Genomic DNA, 17,932 nt, shown 5'->3' with positions numbered 1-17,932 from the left:
AAGCTACTTGCAGCCTCCCAGCCGGGGGTCTACTCATGTGTCTCCATGCACTGCGGCAACACACAAGCAACAAAATGAGGTTGCTTGGTTAACCCCATTTAAGGGGAGGGTAGTTTAGGTGGGCTAGCCACCTTGGGAGCACTGGGCTCACTAGCGAGTCCGGTGGTTCCCATGATCAATGGAAAGCGGGCTAATTTCCCTTAGCCTGCTTTCCATTGATCGTGGGAATAACTTCCACATGTGTGAGCACTGTAAGTTATTCCCCTTACTGGAATATGGAGCCACTCTGGGAATGGAGCCGCTCTGGGAAGAGCATCCGCATGCTTGAATGCAGAAGGTTCCAAGTTCCCTCCCTGGCATCTCCTAGATAGGACTGAGAGAGATTCCTGCCTGCCACTCTGGAGAAGCCACTGCCAGTGTTAGTCAATAATGAGCTAGATGGACGTATGGTCTGATTCAGTATATGGCAGATCAGCCCCCAATTATATGATCCCTTATTTTCCATAGGGGTCAATGGAAAATAAAAATTTTAATAACTCTGGAATGGTTTGGCAGAATTTCACACTATGGTAGTGCATGATGACAGCACTACGTGATTTGAATTTAAAGGTAATCAGTAAACCCATTGGTTTTTAATGAATTTTTGAAAAAGTTTTTAAAACTAAAAAAGTGCCATAAACTGCTTGTTTCATGGCAGAAAGTTACAAAAAGTGCAGACATTGACGCTCCCACTCTGACCATTGTTAAAGTCCTATTTAGAAGAAATTGCACCTTGTCTTCATATAAAAGAAGCATACTGTTTTTGCACCACATGTTTGAACTCTAGTATGACTGAATAGAAAGCTTTAAAGTTTCACATAGTGGTAGTACATGATGGCAGCATTGTGTGTACTGAAGTCAGGTAACTCCCATGACTGGATTTGAAATTACATATGCCCGCAGACTATGAGGCTCTACACACTATCTGTGTGTCGAGCCTGGGAGGGTTCTGTGGGGAGAGTGGGCTTAGCCTGCTCTCCCTGCAGACGAGCAGATGCTCATTGCTGGGTGGCCGGTCACGGAGCTGGTAGGTGCTGCAAGGATCGGGGGCTGCGTGGCCCCCAGAAGTCCCAGGATGCTCTGCATGGGTGCTTGGGGCATCCTGGGGAGACTCTCAACACTGGAAGGTTTGTTTTAGCCTCCCGGCAGGGGTTTCCTTGCGAGTCACTGCGGTGCAGAGCTGCACTGTGGTGACTTACGACTGGGAAAACAGGGTTAGCAGAGTGCTCGCTCCGCTAACCCCATTTAAGGGGAGGGCTTCTTTGGTGGGCTAGCTGCCAGAGATGCACTGGGTGTGCCCGTGAGCCTGGTGGTTCTCACAATAGGAGAAATCCGGGCTGGGCTCCTTTAGCTCAGTTTCCCCCCATCATGAGAATAGCCTCATTGTAGGAAGCTGAAACCTACTTCAATTCCTCACATTAGACTGCCAGTTTTCCTACATCCAAGCTCACTTGTAGTATTGAAAACGAACCACCACCACCCCGCCGCCACAAAGGTTCATGTGAAGGGTCTTTGGAAATGAGGACAGGGCAGGATTCAGCTACCCTTATCTACACATGCCTTTTGATCTAGACACCTACTTCCCTCACATTACAAATCTCTCTCTCTCTCTCTCTCTCTCTCTCTCTCTCTCTCTCTCTCTCTCTCTCTCTCACACACACACACACACACACACACACACACACACACACACACACACACACACCATTGTGTGTAGTCACTTCAGGGATTGTAGAACATGCTATTTGTTTGAGTTCCTATGATCTAATTCATTAGGGAGACAGCCCGCCATTGCCATTGAGGCAGCAGGAGTGGCTAGGGCAAGTTGCATATGTCAGCTTTGCTGTGGGAGGGGAGCCTGGACTTGGGACTCCACACACACACTTTCCTAGGGCTTAGAGAACTCTGTGGGAAGAGAGGTTCCACCCCCACCCCCCACAGGAGTGAGGAAGAGATCCCTGAGAGTATTACCCAGCACAAACAAATGCACAGGGTACCTTCAGGGCTTCCTTGTAAAGCCAGATGCATAAAAGGCATAAAAGGGACAGCATAAAAATGGATGTAAAAGTATTAAAAGACATGAGAAGACAGAAATACATAAAAGCCTAAGTAATAAAACTGGATACTAACACCCAAACTGTAAAGCTATAAGGAGCAGTAAAAAATAAAGGGGGGGGGGGGAAGGTATGTCTTTTTATTGAATAAGTATTGAGTGAGCAATTGTAGAGCCCGCCCTGAGTCACCGAGGGTCAGATTGAGGCTGATAGAACTGACTCCCTACCATTTTGCTGATGAATGCTGATCGCAGCCGCACAGTACCTGGCAACACTATGAAGCTATTCTGACTATCAGTGGAGAGTGGGCTAAGGGTGCTTAACCCACTCCCCATAGATTGTCAGACTCACTGGGCTCGCAGCCCGGGTCACCCGCTTAAGTAGCCCTCCCCTAAGCCTGGGTTAGCGGAGTAAGCGCTCTGCTAACGAGGGCTTTCTGATCGTGAGTTGCCACAGCGCAGCTCCGTGGCATGGCAACTCATGAGTAGACCCCTGACTGGGAGGCTGAAAAACACCCTCTTGGCTCAGGGGTCTCTCCAGCATGCCCTGTGCACTCGCACAGGGCATGCTGGAGCTTCCAGGGGCCACGCGGCCCCCGAACTCCCCAGCCCCCGCAGGCTCCGTGACAGAGCCGGCAGTTGTGTGGGCTGCCACTGCAGCTGCCCAGAGCAGACTGCTGCTTGTGTGTGGGGAGAGCAGGCTATGGCCGCTCTCCCCGCTAACCCCCTAGAGGCTCTTCTCGTGGATCATGAGAAGAGCCTCTAAATGTGATGGCAGGCTTAGAGTCAGAGAACAGCAAGGAGCTGTAGAATTGGCTCGAATGTCCCGGATACTTGCATAGCAATGGAAGGATAAGGGAGGCGCGAATGTCTCTATAGAACAAACAGTAGAGAACATGCTTGGTAATTCCAATCTGCCCTGAGCCACAAGGGCATAGTCACTCTGCAAATGGCGTCTTTCTATAACAGCCTTCTAGCATTGCTGAAGGAAGGCCATGACAGCGAGCCAGAATGAATGCCCTTCTATGTTTCAGGTATGTGCCTGTGCTCCAGGTATGCTGCTGGAGAGGCAGAATATCTAAGCCCATCACTGATATGAAAGTTTGAGACCTTGCTGAGATTGGTTTGGTGCTCAATGTCTATAATGTGCCGCTTGATGGTGGTTTCTCCGGGTCGTAACCCATACTAAACAAAGTCAAGTGGTGAAGACCAAAGGTAGCTATTTTTGTCTCATTTGTCCAAATCCAGCTAGATTGATAATCATCATGTAGTCAAGTGTGACACAGTCAAGCCATCTGGAGAGATTAATGCAGTAAAGTCGTCAGAGAGCGGGTCGCTGCCAAGGAGAATTCCTGGACTCATGCCGTGTGTCAGTGTCCTCTGGGGTTACAGAGAGAGCATGGATCAATGGGGGCAATGTGAGGACTTCTAGTTTGAGAAGTAGGACAGAGAGTGAGTAATCTCTTTGTGGTTTGTCCATCTATGACAAGCACTACGAGGAATTTCAAGGACACTCTGATTGTTTTGAAGCACTCACCGAAAGTTTGCTTGGCTATTAATTCCCAAGAGACCTGGTGACATCTTACGTGAAGAAGTGGAGACAGATGCAAAAAGAGGGGCAGGTCAGGGGCTAGCGACGACACGCTCTAGTCTCCCTTTCGTATGCAACCAGGGCGGATCCTGGCTAGCTTAAGGGGACAAGTCATGCTTGCTACCACAAGACCAGATCTCTTCCCAATTAACAGCTCTCTTCTGCTAATCAGTCACCATCTTGGCTCCGCCAGCCCAAGCAGACACACAACTGGGGACCTGGGGGGAAGGGTGTGCTCATTCCCTTCTACCAGGGTAAAAGCTGGGGTAAAAACCCTGGGCTATCTGGAGAGGCAGCATTGGGATCAGCCATGATCCCGGTGCTTCACATGAGCTGCCCAAGACTGGACAGGGCTGCTCGTATGAACAGCCTCTACGTCAAATTAAAAGCCTGGATGAACAAGTGTGCTTTAACAGCCTTTTAAATCTCAGCCGTATTAGAGATGGGGAGGCCCTTATTTCAGCAAGAAGAGCACTTTGAAGCCTCAGGGTAGCAATGGAGAAGGCCTATCTCTGAGTAGCCACCAGACAAGCTAGTGGCAACTGCAGACAAGATTATTTAAATTAATTTAAAATGATTCTGTTTACATTATAATTTTTTTTAAGCATATCTGTCCAGAACCAATAATTTAACTCAGGATACCCTTCAAGTTTAGTGACCCAGATGATATCACCTTTTGACCTAGAGGCAGCATCTGTTTCGTTAGGAGTTTCAGAGTAATCAAGCCTGCCTCACATGCAGTATTTCACCTCAGGGCAGCTTCACATATTATATGACAGCAAATACCAGTTTGCCTCTGAATGCACCCTTGGCAGAGAATTGCAGCCAATCCTGACAAACTATAAACTAAAATGTCTCAGGACCAGTTTATGTAATCTGCAGAATCAAGCAATAAAGCTTTCCATGGATTGAAGTTGGGCAAGTTGCATGATTGAATGCTCCCTTGCAAAAGAGCATTCTTCAGACAGAGAGGATACCATGCTAGGAAAATATTCTAACGAAGCCTTCTTTCTGACCAGTGAGTTGTTTTGGTGATGAAGCATTCAAATGCACCCATACCTATAGTTCCTGCAGTCCAGAGATGTGTAAACTGACTGCATAACTGACCCTCTGAATAAATTATGATGTCAATACAATATATCTATGTAACGAGAAGATGTAGGAAGACTCTACATCTACGGAACCAGTTTGGTTGCTTCAGTTCAATTCTGGTCTGGATTTGAACTTGGTCTGGTCCAGCCATCGAACTGGGCCAAACCGGTTTTTTGGACTGGCATGGGTATACTTGTAAAGGGAAATCCTTGAGGATAAATGGGGTATCCCTAATCTTAATGGTAAAGGTGCATAAGCGGAGGTCACAAAAATGTACTCTTCACGTGCCTGAACCCGGCCACAGCTGGCCTGGGCTGACCTTCTGAATAAATTGGGAGGTCAGATTGAGGGTCACTGCCTTTGAAGCTTTGCCACCTCCTCCGCTGCAGCTGCCTCCACTGCATCTTCCTCTAAACATACAGAGACCAATGGAAGCTGCTTTCTCTCACTATCCCCCCTCCTTTACCATTAAGTTTGCCATTTCCATTAAGACTGAGATGTACATATTAGGCGGTATAGAAATTTGATAGATAGATAGATAGATAGGTAGGTAGGTAGGTAGGTAGATAGATAGGTAGATAGATAAGATTGGATCCTTTGGATCCATGCCCAACATGGCTTATAACATCTAGCAGGGAGGTTGTTAGAGATGGCCGAGTTGACATCATAAATGCCTCACTTAGGGAGTTCAGGATGCCTCCATGTTTGAAGGAGGCAATTGTGAGACTTTTGCTTAAGAAGCCTGCCCTAGAGCCCTCAGAGATGGATAATTATAGGCCAGTGTCCAACCTCCTTTGGGTGGGCAAGGTAATTGAGAGGGTAGTGGCTGATCAAACTCCAGGCAGTTTTGGATGATACTGATTATCTTCTAGATCCATTTCAAACTAGCTTTAGGGCGGGCTATGGGGTAGAGACAGCCTTGGTCCGCCTGATGATCTCTACCAAGGAATGAACAGGGTGTGTGTGACTCTGTTGGTTCTTTTGGACCTTTCTGCAGCTTTCAGCCATGATACCATCAGCCATGGTATCCTTCTGAATCGCTTGAGGGATTTTGGAATAGTTTGCACTACTTTGCAGTGGCTCTGTTCCTATCGCTCTGGTAGATTTCAGATGGTGTCGCTTGGAGATAGTTGCTCTCTGAAGCAAGAGCTATTGTATGGTGTCTTTCAGGGCTCCATCCTGTCTCCAATGCTTTTTAACATTTACATGAAACGGCAATCTATTTCTCCATGACATCATCATCAGGAAATGGCATAGTCCCCCTAAATGCAGGCAGTACTGGAGGAGAGATGATAAATGGAAGCTGAATCCAAGCAAGGTACTCATGGTGAGGGGGTCATACTTTGAGGCACATGATAGATTTTCCTGTTCTGGATGGGGTTGCACTCCCCCCCGCAAAAGGAACAGGTATGTAGCTTGGGAGTGCTTCTGGACCCAGGCCTCACTCTGGTTTCTCAGGCTGAGGCTATGGCCAGGAGCGCTTTCTATCAACTTTGGTTGATAGGACAGCTATGTCTGGTCCTTGAGGGTAATGATCTCAGATCTGTGGTGCACTCTCTGGTAACCTCTAGGCTTGACTACTGCAATATGATCTATGTGGGACTGCCTTTGTATGTGGTTCGGAAACTTCAGTTGGTTCAAAATGAAGCGGTTAGACTGGTCTCCAGGGTGACTCAGAGACCATATTACACCTGTTTTAAAGCAGTTGCATTGGCTGCCAGTAGGTTTCCTGGCAAAATACAAAGTGCTAGTAATTACTTTTAAAGCCTTAAATGGCTTGGGACTGGGTTACCTGAGAAAGCGCCTCCTTCTACATTAAGATAATCTAGAGAGGCCCATCTCCATATACCACCAGTTCGTCTGGTAGTGATTCAGGAGTGGGCCTTCTCTGTAATTGTTTCTAGGCTGTGGAATGCACTCCTTATAGACATTCATGATTTAACATCTTTACCAGCCTTCAAGAGAGCCCTTAAGACACATTTTTTAAGCCAGGCTTTTAGTAATTTCTGAGTTTTAAATTTTTAATTGCTGTAATTTTTGAATGTTTTTTTTAAATTGCTGTTTGGATTTTTTAATTGTAATTTTTGAATGTGTTGAATTCTTGATTTAATAGCTGTTCCTGTTTGTTTTTGTTTTTGTGAACCACCTGGAGCCTCTGGAATCAGATGGTATATAAAATAAATAAATAAGATTAGGGATGCCCCATTTACTTGGAAAGGGGGATCCTCATGGATTTCCCTCTGCAAGTATTACTGAGCCAGTCCACGAAACGGTTCTTGGAACCGGGAACCGAGCTGGTTCAAATTCGAACCACCTGAACCGGGCCTTAGAAGAATCATAATGTGCTGAGAAGAAAAGATTATATGAGAAATCTCTTCAGTGCTTGTGGTAAAGTTAAATCACATTTAGGGTGTGAATCCCTATTCACAGATTAGGTTGAATGCACTAACCCTATTCACACATGTGTTGAACGAAATCTGTGTAGAGTGTTCTCATGTACAGATCTGTATGTATATACACTTCCCATCTGTACCCTACATCTGTGGAGATCTGTACCTGGGTGCTCTTGTAAAATGAGCACATTTTCATTTGTGCGCACAAAAGTGTGTATATATACAGGTTCCTGTGTGCACATATAACACAATGGACCCTGACACAATCATTTTGGGCTAGAGAGGAACCCAACCCAGGTTAGCGCCATGGTGGGACACATTAGCGGTAGAAGTGAGCACCACGGCATCTAGGCATGTGCACACAATTGGTGGCTGGGTGGTGGCCAAAGTGCACAAGTGGCAGCAGCTAGCTCTGCCCAGCCCTGGTGGGTCCTCCAAACACACCCTCATTATGCTGGCATGCCTCACACTGCCAGCAATTTGACAAAACCTCCATGATGGCACCAGTTGGCTTCCTGTTGGCCTGCAGGGGTCATGTGGCACTAACCTGGGACCACTTTCAGAAGCCTTGGTGTTCCTCAGCAGGCCAGTGCTCCATCCTGACACTTGCTGATTGATGGAAGAAGCACTTAATTCCTTCATTACCCTGCCTGAGGTTGTGCCCTCTCCCCTGAGCCCTGCTGCATCCCAGCCCTCAGGGTGGGGCCACCAGCAAGTGTGGCCTGCACCATCCACAGAGGGCCAGCCACCCTCATCCAATGGTGAGCTGCCGCACATCACAGCCTGGAGCAATTAGGAAAATTCCAGCCCCCTGGGGCCCCCTGGGACAGTCCTGGGAGCCCACTCATGAGCTGGAGGGACAAGCAAGGGACCCAGATGGATGCCCCTTGCATGCATGCCAGCCCTGCACATTGGTGGCAGTCTTGCCAATTAAACTGCCTGTTGCTGTGGCCAGCACAGATTAATTGTGCACCCCTGATTGTCTTTTTGTTTCTCTCCATGTTTTTTGGCAGCTGCACAATGGCAAATCACAATATGCCAGTTTTTGGAAAGGAGGCACAAGCCTCTGATCAACATGGTTAAAGAACTGAACAAGGCCTCCACTGGGACCCCCCACCCTCACCCCACTGTGAGGGCAACTCAACCCAACCCTCTCCTGGCCTCTCCAGCAGACCCCACCCCACCCACTTCACTCCAAGGCACAGTCCCTGCACAAAGAGCCAGCCACATTGTGGATGCATGTGCAGATATGCTGGGGCGCTGCCACTCCACTACACCAGTGGACCCAGGACCATGTCTCTTCCCCCACAAGTGGGCAGCACGTCCCTTCCCCAGCACCTGCAGCTGCCATGGGACACTCTGGTGCCTTATGGGGCTGGGACAAAGGCCCTCCTGGGGTTTTGGCTGGTGGCAGCCACATAGACAGCTAACGGAAGTTAGTGCAGTTCTCTGGCCTACTAACCTGAGTTAAGACCAGGTTTTTGAAGGGAGGTTAATGGCTTTTGGCTCATCTGGGTTTGGATGCCTTGCCCTCGTCTACACAACAAGCTAACCAGTTAGTGTCATCATGTGTTGAGGCTCAGTGTCTGAATAGGATTAGACATGACATTGTAAGTGTGGTAGAAGAATGTGATTTCATTGCAAAATGTGATTTCAGGAGAGTGTTCAAATTTTTTGGATTCTTATGTTTGTCTTCAGCCTGAGAAACCTCTGTTTTAGCATTTGCTTTAACTGGAAGTATTCATGATAAAGGGATGGAAATGAACCACAAATGCATTTAGGGGAGGACAGGTGTGGTCACTTCACACTTCCCCTGGGGTCTTTAGTCAACCTCCAAGATAAACTACAATGGTGCTTGTGTGCCCAATGGAACATATACAAAGAAAAATTAAATAACTTTGACTGGAGAGTCCTGCAGTTAATAAGTTAGGATTTGGAGAATGCTGAATCCTGGACAGAATTTTATATGTTGATTTTCTTCTGTTGTTTTCCTAATCAGGCGCTCTCCTGTTTTTTCTCAGTTTAGGAGAGACAGTCACCAGTGTGACAAGCTTGTCTCCAGTGCAGCCTATAAAAATGAAGAGGAAGAAAATGAAAGCTGAGCAACCTCCTGCTGTTCCAGCCAAAGGTGTGTGGTGACCATTGGGAAACATTTTTTGAGGACGTGGTTGAACTCTTCCAAAGAGGCAGCTTAGAAAAAGGCCTCACTGGTTATGCTCCTGAATCTTCACATCAAAGCCTGGACTGCTTACTTTTGAGGCTAGTCCTAAGTGGAAAAATTGTCTATGTCTTGTGTCACTTTGAAGGCTAACAACTAGGCCTGTGCACCACCAAAAATATTGGATCAATTCTGAGCTGATCCAAACTGCCCCCCCACCCAGCAAACTCCCATTCCCTCTGCCCCCCTCCACCTTTACCTTTAAAAATTTAAAGAGTCACTACTGCCACTGCTGGTGCTGCCGGGCCTCCACTGAAGGCCTCTAATGCTGCTGCTGCTGCTGCTGCTGCTGCCAGTCTCTAGGCTACACCACTGAGCCTCTGGACTGCTGCACAACCAGGCCTCCATCAGGCCTCTGGTACTGGTGCTTCTGCTGCTGGCCACTGGCCTGCACCACTGGGTCTCCAGAGTAGGCCTCTGGTGTGTTGGAAGTGAAGGACTCTGCGTTGGCTCATGTCTCAATGATAGAGGGGGACAGACTAGTGAGTCAGAGGGCTAGAGGGGTCCAGACACTGGTCATCTTTTCTCTACTGCTTTTACACTATCCCTTTGATATGTAGATTGCTACATATCAGCCTGATTAGGAAAACAACAGAAGAAAATCAACATATAAAATTCTGCCCAGGATTCAGCATTCTCCAAATCCTAACTTATTAACTCCAGGTCTCTCCAGTCAAAGTTATTTGGTTTTTCTTTGTATCTGTGCCATTGGGCACACAAGCACTATTGTAGTCCTTCCTTCCTGCCGCTTCCTCTTTCCTTCTTCTTCTCCTCCTCCCTAACACACACGCTCGCCTCTCTCCAGCTAGCTAGCTAGATTAGAGATCCTATCTCTCCACTTTACTATTTAGAATGGAGTTCACCAATTAAGACTCCTTATATTGATTTCAAACTATGAACTGGCTCCAAGTTTTTTTTAACTCTCAGCATACATGCTGTGTTGTGCCTTGGTGCACTCTGCACTCTGAAGGGTATCTCTTACCAGAGAGAATTCCCAACATGGTGCTGGTGGCAATCTTCAGTGTGTGGAGGGTTGCGGAGGGAAAAGGCATTTAAAGAAGTCAAGCACTGTTTAGGAATTATAAGGACCCCAGGGCATAATGCATTGTGGGGATTGTAGTTCCTCTGACAGCACAGCCCAGCAGCAGCAGCAGCAACAACAACAACAACAACAACAACAACGCTAGAGGACCAGTGGTACAGAAGCCCAGCAGTGGTAATGATGGTGACCTGGAGTAGCAGTGGTGGCTCTTTAAACTTTAAAGGTAAGGGTGGGGGTGGGGGGTGTCAGGTATAGTTCTGACAGGCATGTCAAAGTCCTGATAGTCCTGACATGGGGACAGTTGGGCCCAGCATGCCTGTCAGAACAAGCCAACTGTGCATGCCTACTAACAAATAAGACATAACATAAGCTTTCATGGTCTGGAGCCCACTTCATCAGATGCAGGAAGTGTTATGCTCAGTTGGCAGGTACACATGCATTGGTATATGGGGATAATGGTGAATTGTGAATCATGGAGCCAAAGGCCTATGAAATGTGGTTATGTCTGTGGTTATTTTTATAGCAATAGCAATAGCAATAGCACTTACATTTATATACCGCTCTATAGCCGGAGCTCTCTAAGCGGTTTACAATGATTTAGCATATTGCCCCCAACATTCTGGGTACTCATTTTACCGACCTCGGAAGGATGGAAGGCTGAGTCAACCTTGAGCCCCTGGTCAGGATCAAACTTGTAACCTTCTGGTTACAGGGCAGCAGTTTTACCACTGCGCCACCAGGGGCTCTTATGTAATGTTTAAATGTATAAGTTAAGTATTATAATTCATAACAGCGTGGTGTGGTGGTTAGAGTGCTGGACTAGGACTGGGGAGACCCGAGTTCAAATCCCCATACAGCCATGATATTAGCTGGGTGACTATGGGCCAGTCACTTCTCTCTCAGCCTAACCTACTTCACAGGGTTGTTGTGAGGAGAAACTTAAGTATGCATTACATCACTTTGGCCTCCTTGGAGCAAGAGCAGGATATAAAATGTAAAATAATAATAATAATAAATAATAATAATAATAATTAATACAAGACTAGTCCAACTAGAAGAGGTTATTTAAAAAGAATGTACCAAATTTGGAAAGAGAAGCATCCAGATACAGAAATAACAGAACAAAGGCTAGCAGACCAGAGAAGATTCATAATAAGAAATAAAGTATTCACAGAAGTTGAGCTGGAAGAACTGCAAAGAGCAACACAGGCTCAAGATATGGAAGAAGAATTACCACCAACTGAAGAAGTTGCTCAGATGCAGGTGGAGGAGGTGTTAGAAATAGAGTATGCCACTGTTGCTGAACTGTTTCAAAATCAAAACCAGGCAACCTCCCCTTTGCCTTCACCTCAAAAACCCGAATGCCATTTAACAGAAAAGCAACAAGAACTAAAGCAAAAAATAACTGAGCACATGAACCAAACAACTACCGGGGTTCGACTTCCAGCTCTAAAAACAGTTGCCAAAAAACAACTTGCTCAGGCATTAAAAGATATAAAGGCTGCACATGCAGAAATAACCAATAATTTACAAGAAACAAACTAACTAATGTACAGTGCAGCAACAATAACAACACAAGAGCTCGGATATAAGATCAGTGGACCTGTAAAAAAAAAAGTAGTACATCAGCTAAATGGAAGTTTAGATTAGAAAATAAAATTGCCAGGCTTAGATCAGATGCTAGTAAATTGAAAGATATGAAAGACAAGAAGCTGAAGAATGAAAACACCAAACAGTATCTGATCCAAAAATACCACCTAGATTCAAGGAAAATTAGAGAAGTCCTGGAAATAATAAAGCAGCAAATAACAGCAGTGTCAAAAGAAGATTGGCAGATATGAAGCCAGAATTACACAAAACAGGCAGAATCTCCAATTCCAGAGGAATCAGAGACGTTTCTACCAAAGCATAGAAGGAGAAACTGCATGAAATGTAGAAATACCAAATAAAGAAGGAACAGTGCAATTCTGGGGGGAATTATGGGACAATCCAATAGATTATAATAAAAAAGCAGACTGGGTGAAAGTGGTCAAAAAATGTAACCAACAAATGCAAAATCTAATAATAGCACCAGAATTAATAAGTGAAAGAGCAAAGAAAATTAAAAAATTGGACTGCTCCAGGCGACGATGAACTTCATGGCTTTTGGCTTAAACACCTAACAAGCCTTCATAAACAACTATCAAAACAGTTCAATCATATTCTGCAAGGAGGTGATATTGAACAATGGCTAACAACTGGGAAAACTCATCTCATAATGAAAGACCCAACAAAAGGTGCTGAAAGGAAATTGCCCGAACACCAGTGGCACAAAAGACCAGCTGCTGATTGACAAAATGATTTTAGAAAGTTGCAAGAGAAGAAAAACAAATCTAAGTGTTGCATGGATTGACTACAAGAAAGACTTTGACTCATTGCCTCACACATGGATACTAAAATGTTTAGAAACAACTGGTGTCAGCAAAAACATTCAGATACTTATTTTAAAAAGCAATGAGCATGTGGACTACACAGTTAACAATCAATGGTGAGACACTTGGACAGGTTAGAATTAGAAGAGGCATTTTCCAAGGGGACTCACTATCCGCTCTGTTGTTTGTAATTGCCATGACCCCACTTTCACAAATACTGAACAAAACAGGCCTCGGATACCAAACATCTAAAACTTCAAATAAAATCAACCATCTGCTGTACATGGACGATCTGAAGTTGTATGGAAAGTCCCAGTCAGAAATTGAATCACTGCTAAACACTGTCCGTATATTCAGCAGTGATATAGCAATGGAGTTTGGACTAGACAAGTGTGCTGTATTAATAATGAACAGAGGAAAAATAAGAAAAACAGAAGGAATAGAACTGCCCAATGGAAGCAAGATCAAGAACCTGGAAGAGAAAGAACATTACAAATACTTGGGCATTCTCCAGGCTGATAACATTGCACACACTGAAGTTAAAAGAAAAATTGGAAGTGAATACATCAGGAGAGTTATTAAAATCCTCAAGTCCAAACTCAATGGCAGGAACACCATACAAGCCATAAACACCTGGGCTATACCTGTTATCAGATACATTGCAGGAATAATAGACTGGACCCAGGCAGAGCTAGAGACGCTAGATCATAAGACCAGGAAAATAATGACCATCAATCATGCTCTGCACCCCCGCAGTGATGTAGATAGGCTATACCTCCCTCGCAGCTCAGGTGGAAAAAGAATGCTGCAAGTCCATCAAACAGTAGAGGAGGAGAAAAGTGGCCTTGAAGAATATATCAAGGACAGTGAAGAAAATGGTCAATAACGAGAAACTATTCAACACCAATGAAACAAAACAGGCCTACAAGAAAGAACAAGTCAAGAACCAAGCAGAAAAATGGAAAAAGAAGTCACTGCATGGTCAATATTTGCACAATATAAGTGGAAAATCAGACATCAGCAAGACCTGGCAATGGTTTAAAGAATGGCAACTTGAAGAAAGAAACAGAGGGTTTAATACTGGCTGCACAAGAACAGGCACTAAGAACAAATGCAATAAGAGCCAAAGCCGAAAAATCCACAACAAACAGCAAGTGCCGCCTTTGTAAAGAAGCAGATGAAACAGTGGACCACCTAATCAGCTGCTGTAAAAATATCGTACAGACTGACTACAAACAAAGGCATGACAAGGTAGCAGGGATGATACACTGGAACATCGGCAAAAAATACAAGCTACCTGTAGCCAAACATTGGTGGGACCATAAAATTGAAAAAGTGGTAGAAAATGAAGATGCAAAAATATTGTGGTACTTCCGACTACAAACAGACAAACATCTGCCACACAATACACCAGATAGAACTGTAGTCGAGAAGAAAGAAAAACAAGTTAAAATAATCAACATAGCAATACCAGGGGATAGCAGAATAGAAGAAAAAGAAATAGAAAAAATCACAAAATACAAAGATCTACAAATTGAAATTGAAAGGCTGTGGCAGAAAAAGACCAACGTAATCCCAGTGGTAATTGGCGCCCTGGGTGCAGTTCCAAAAGACCTTGAAGAGTACCTCAACACCATAGGGGCCACAGAAATCACCACCAGCCAATTACAAAAAGCAGCTTTACTGGGAACAGCCTATATTCTGCAACGATATCTATAATAACAGCAACAACATTGACAATAAAATTCAGCCATCCCAGGTTTTTGGGAAGGACACGATGTCTGGATAAAACAAACCAGTCAATAACACTTGTCTGACTGTGTAAAAAAGAAATAATAATAACAATAAATTACTTAATTGGAACATAGAACATAGAAGCCATGTTCTCATGACTGCGTTAATCCCAGTTAAATATGATTGTGTGAGCATTAGTGTGATCTGGTGAAAATCCTGTGAACCTACTGTGGAATTAAGCAGAATATTTGATCTAGGATCAGATCTGGGTTAGTAATCTGCCCGAATACCCTGACCAGAATCCATTGATCGTGAGTATCCATGCGTCTCACTGATCCTGGCTACCTGCATGCTACAGACTCTCACCTGCATGTCCATCATAGATGCCCCTTCCCCCACCCACTGATACTCTACCCCATCCCGCCCACCCCCTGGCACTCCATGGTTACACAGATAGAATGCTTTCGGATATATTCTGCCTGGATACACACTGCTTGGCAACACATCATGTCATCCATACCTGACATGCCCACCTACACCTGCCTCCACAATTCCACCACCACCTCTTTAAGAGACACCAACGCAAATCCCAGCCAGCAGCACAGGACACACACACACACTGCTAGCACCTCCCTGGCTCATGCTCTGGGCAACAGGGATGACACCCGCAATACCCTCTCAACACTACATGACTCTCTGGCCTACAGGAGTAGCTGCAACAAAGTACAGCTCCTGGGAAGCTCAGTAGGTAGCATTCCACAACTACCCCTCACTCCTGATACATGGATTGGACACACACATACACCTGCAAGATCTTGATTTCTCCCCACACCCAGGGCTCAGTGATGGAGCACCAGGTTTGCATAAATGTCTCAGTTGCATGCCTTGGAAAGAACCCTACCTGAAGCCTTGCTCAGCCACTACCAGTCTACACACACCAGGCCAGCAATTCTTGCACTACATCTCACATCATTCTCTGCTGCAGTGGATGATAGGATTTGTACTCCAACAGCAGCTGGAGGGTCCAAGAGTCTGGGTATAAGGAAGTTTCCTATGTTTCCGTGTAACGTGCAGCAGCACTGCAGTAGCATCCTCTTCCATCCCCCCCTGCACTCCCAAGCGATCCTGAGCCATTGTCATGTTTGCTCACACAAGCACATAGCAGCAGCAGCCGTAGCAGCCTGGGAACTTTGTTTACTGGCACTCTATTGCTCACTTGCCCCATGGAATGTGCTGTGCTGAGCTGACTGCATACCTCTAAAAACAATTGAGGAAGCAAATTCTGTATGGCAACACACTGTACACCCAATGGGTTGTCCAGATACTTCCCCATGCCAACTGCTCCCCCCGCAACCCTATGGAAAGGCATCTCACAGAAGTGTGGATGTAGCAGTAGGAACAGCTGCAATGTGACCTAAATCCATGGCCTGTATTGGGAGCAGGCAGCAATTACATAATTAGGGGCAATTATGTTAGCCACTGTATGTGTGATGGGTGTGTTACTTGGCCAAGGGGGGCAGGGGCCAAAGTCTCCTTCCAAAAAATGGTGCTCCCTATTGCAGTGCTGGGGATGGTACTAGTCAAGTGGGTACCCTTAATTTTGTAGAAGCAGGGAGGAGATGCCAGGTCAATGGGGGGGGGATTGATGTGTGGGCATACTCTTCCCTGTTGAGTCAGCAGTGGGTGTCTGAGGGAGATGCCATCCCCTCATCTCCTGGCAACTGCCTAACTCACAGTGGTTGGGTGCAGGGAATGGTCCTTCCCTGCCCTCCGCATCCAGGATACACACCTACCCATCCTGGGCACAGGCATTGCCCTTGGTACTGTGGAGGCACCATAAATGGTGCTCTCCAGGATGCCCCAGGGTCCAAAGGTTTGCCTGTTCTAACCCTGGGGTTCAAGACTGGGAGATCTGATGGCACAGCCTGCCTGTTAGTCTAATCCTGGACAGCCCCTTTCTGTATGCCTGCCTCCCTGCTCTCTGTTGGGATGATTGCCCCATGGCATGGAAGGGATTACAGTGGCTGCTGCTTGCTTTGGCAGCTCCCCTGCCTCCCTGAGCAGCATTAAAGTGCTCTGGGGATTGCTTAGTGCAGCCGAGAGCACCTGGAGATGCTGTGGTTGTCCACTCTGGCACCAGGGCCAATGGGAGTGTGGCTGGTGATGCTATTAAGGCTTTAATCGCATCACCAGAAAGGGGTGTGAGGACTGCTGAGATTCCACATGTCCCTGGAGACTAATGGCTGCTGCAATCTGCTCCCCCAGAGCCACTAGCCAGAACCAAGTGATGGCCACAGCACAGCAATAATGACTGTGTGATCCTGGCTAACTGCTGGGGGCAGAAAACCAGTCATAAGAACATGGTCATTGTGAGATAAACAGAGACCGTGGTTTTCGTGAAGTAACTTAGCTTAAAGGGAGGACTGTATTATCACCAATTACTACTTGCACACAGTTAATATTTACATAAGACCAAATTCACAGTATACAGCTTTGTGTTAGACTATTACACAGACTGAAACCTTGTCCATCCTATCACTCTTTGGCCTCAAACAGGGAACAACCAAAGGATCCAGCCCCTCCAGGGGCGTATCTAGTGTGCGGCAGGCAGGGCACATGCCCTGGGCACCACTTGAAGGGGAGTGCCATTTTTTGCATTTTAAAAATGGCCACTGAAAACAAAATGGTCACCACGCATGCTCAAATGGCCTCTGTGAGGCCCTAGGCCATGCCAGGCCTCACAGAGGCCATTTGAGTATGTGTGGCAGCCATTTTGTTTTCAGCATCCTTTTTTAAAACAACAATTATTTTAAAAAATGGCCACTGCACATGCTCAAATGGTCCCTGCGAGGCCCTAGAGGTCAGAAGGGGAGGAGGAGCCTTTGCAGACCCCACACACATGGCCTTTAGGAAGCCCCCCGAAGGGTCTACAGGTTAAAAAAAAATTCAAGTGACTGTACACATATTCAGTTTGGCACTAAGTACAGAGAATCAGGGCTTGTGAATACTGAGCTGAAGCTTATGAGCTAGGATTGTATTCATTTGCTCTTACTTTGTTTCTTGTGATAAGTGAGTTAAATGTGATGTCTTAATAATATGGCTATTAATGTTGAGTTTGTCTTTGAATCAGTGTGAAATCCTTAGTATTAAGGCCCACTGGGAGTTTCTTGCTCTATTTTTCTCATTTTAACTGTCTTTCTGAAATACTAGAATATATTCCAAGCAGTGACACAGTGTACTCTGCATATCCTTTAATTATTTTCAGAGTATCTGGGGAAAGTCAAATTCTCCATTTATTTTTAAAACTTATGTAATACGGTAGCTATGCTACAATGCATAGTAGAGAATTAGACAGGCAC

General features: G+C 45.7%; 1 protein-coding gene across 5 annotated transcripts in view; it reads left to right on the top strand.

The window, feature by feature from the left end:
- VSTM4 (V-set and transmembrane domain containing 4) overlaps positions 1-17,932 on the top strand; it is a 126,436-nt gene that overhangs the window by 67,014 nt on the left and 41,490 nt on the right. For 3 of the 5 annotated variants that reach the window (XM_053312505.1, XM_053312501.1, XM_053312503.1), the window contains exon 6: positions 9,190-9,296. In XM_053312505.1, the coding sequence (XP_053168480.1) occupies positions 9,190-9,296 (107 nt within the window). Of the gene's footprint in view, positions 1-9,189; positions 9,297-14,830; positions 14,885-17,932 lie in introns of all 5 variants that reach the window. The other 2 variants (XR_008320245.1, XM_053312504.1) reach the window with 2 other exon arrangements.

The sequence above is a fragment of the Hemicordylus capensis genome, chromosome 3 (assembly GCF_027244095.1).
Source record: "Hemicordylus capensis ecotype Gifberg chromosome 3, rHemCap1.1.pri, whole genome shotgun sequence".
Taxonomy (NCBI): Eukaryota; Metazoa; Chordata; class Lepidosauria; order Squamata; family Cordylidae; genus Hemicordylus; species Hemicordylus capensis.
The sequence above is the reverse complement of the archived record's forward strand: the minus strand, read 5'-3'. Positions and strand labels throughout refer to the sequence as shown.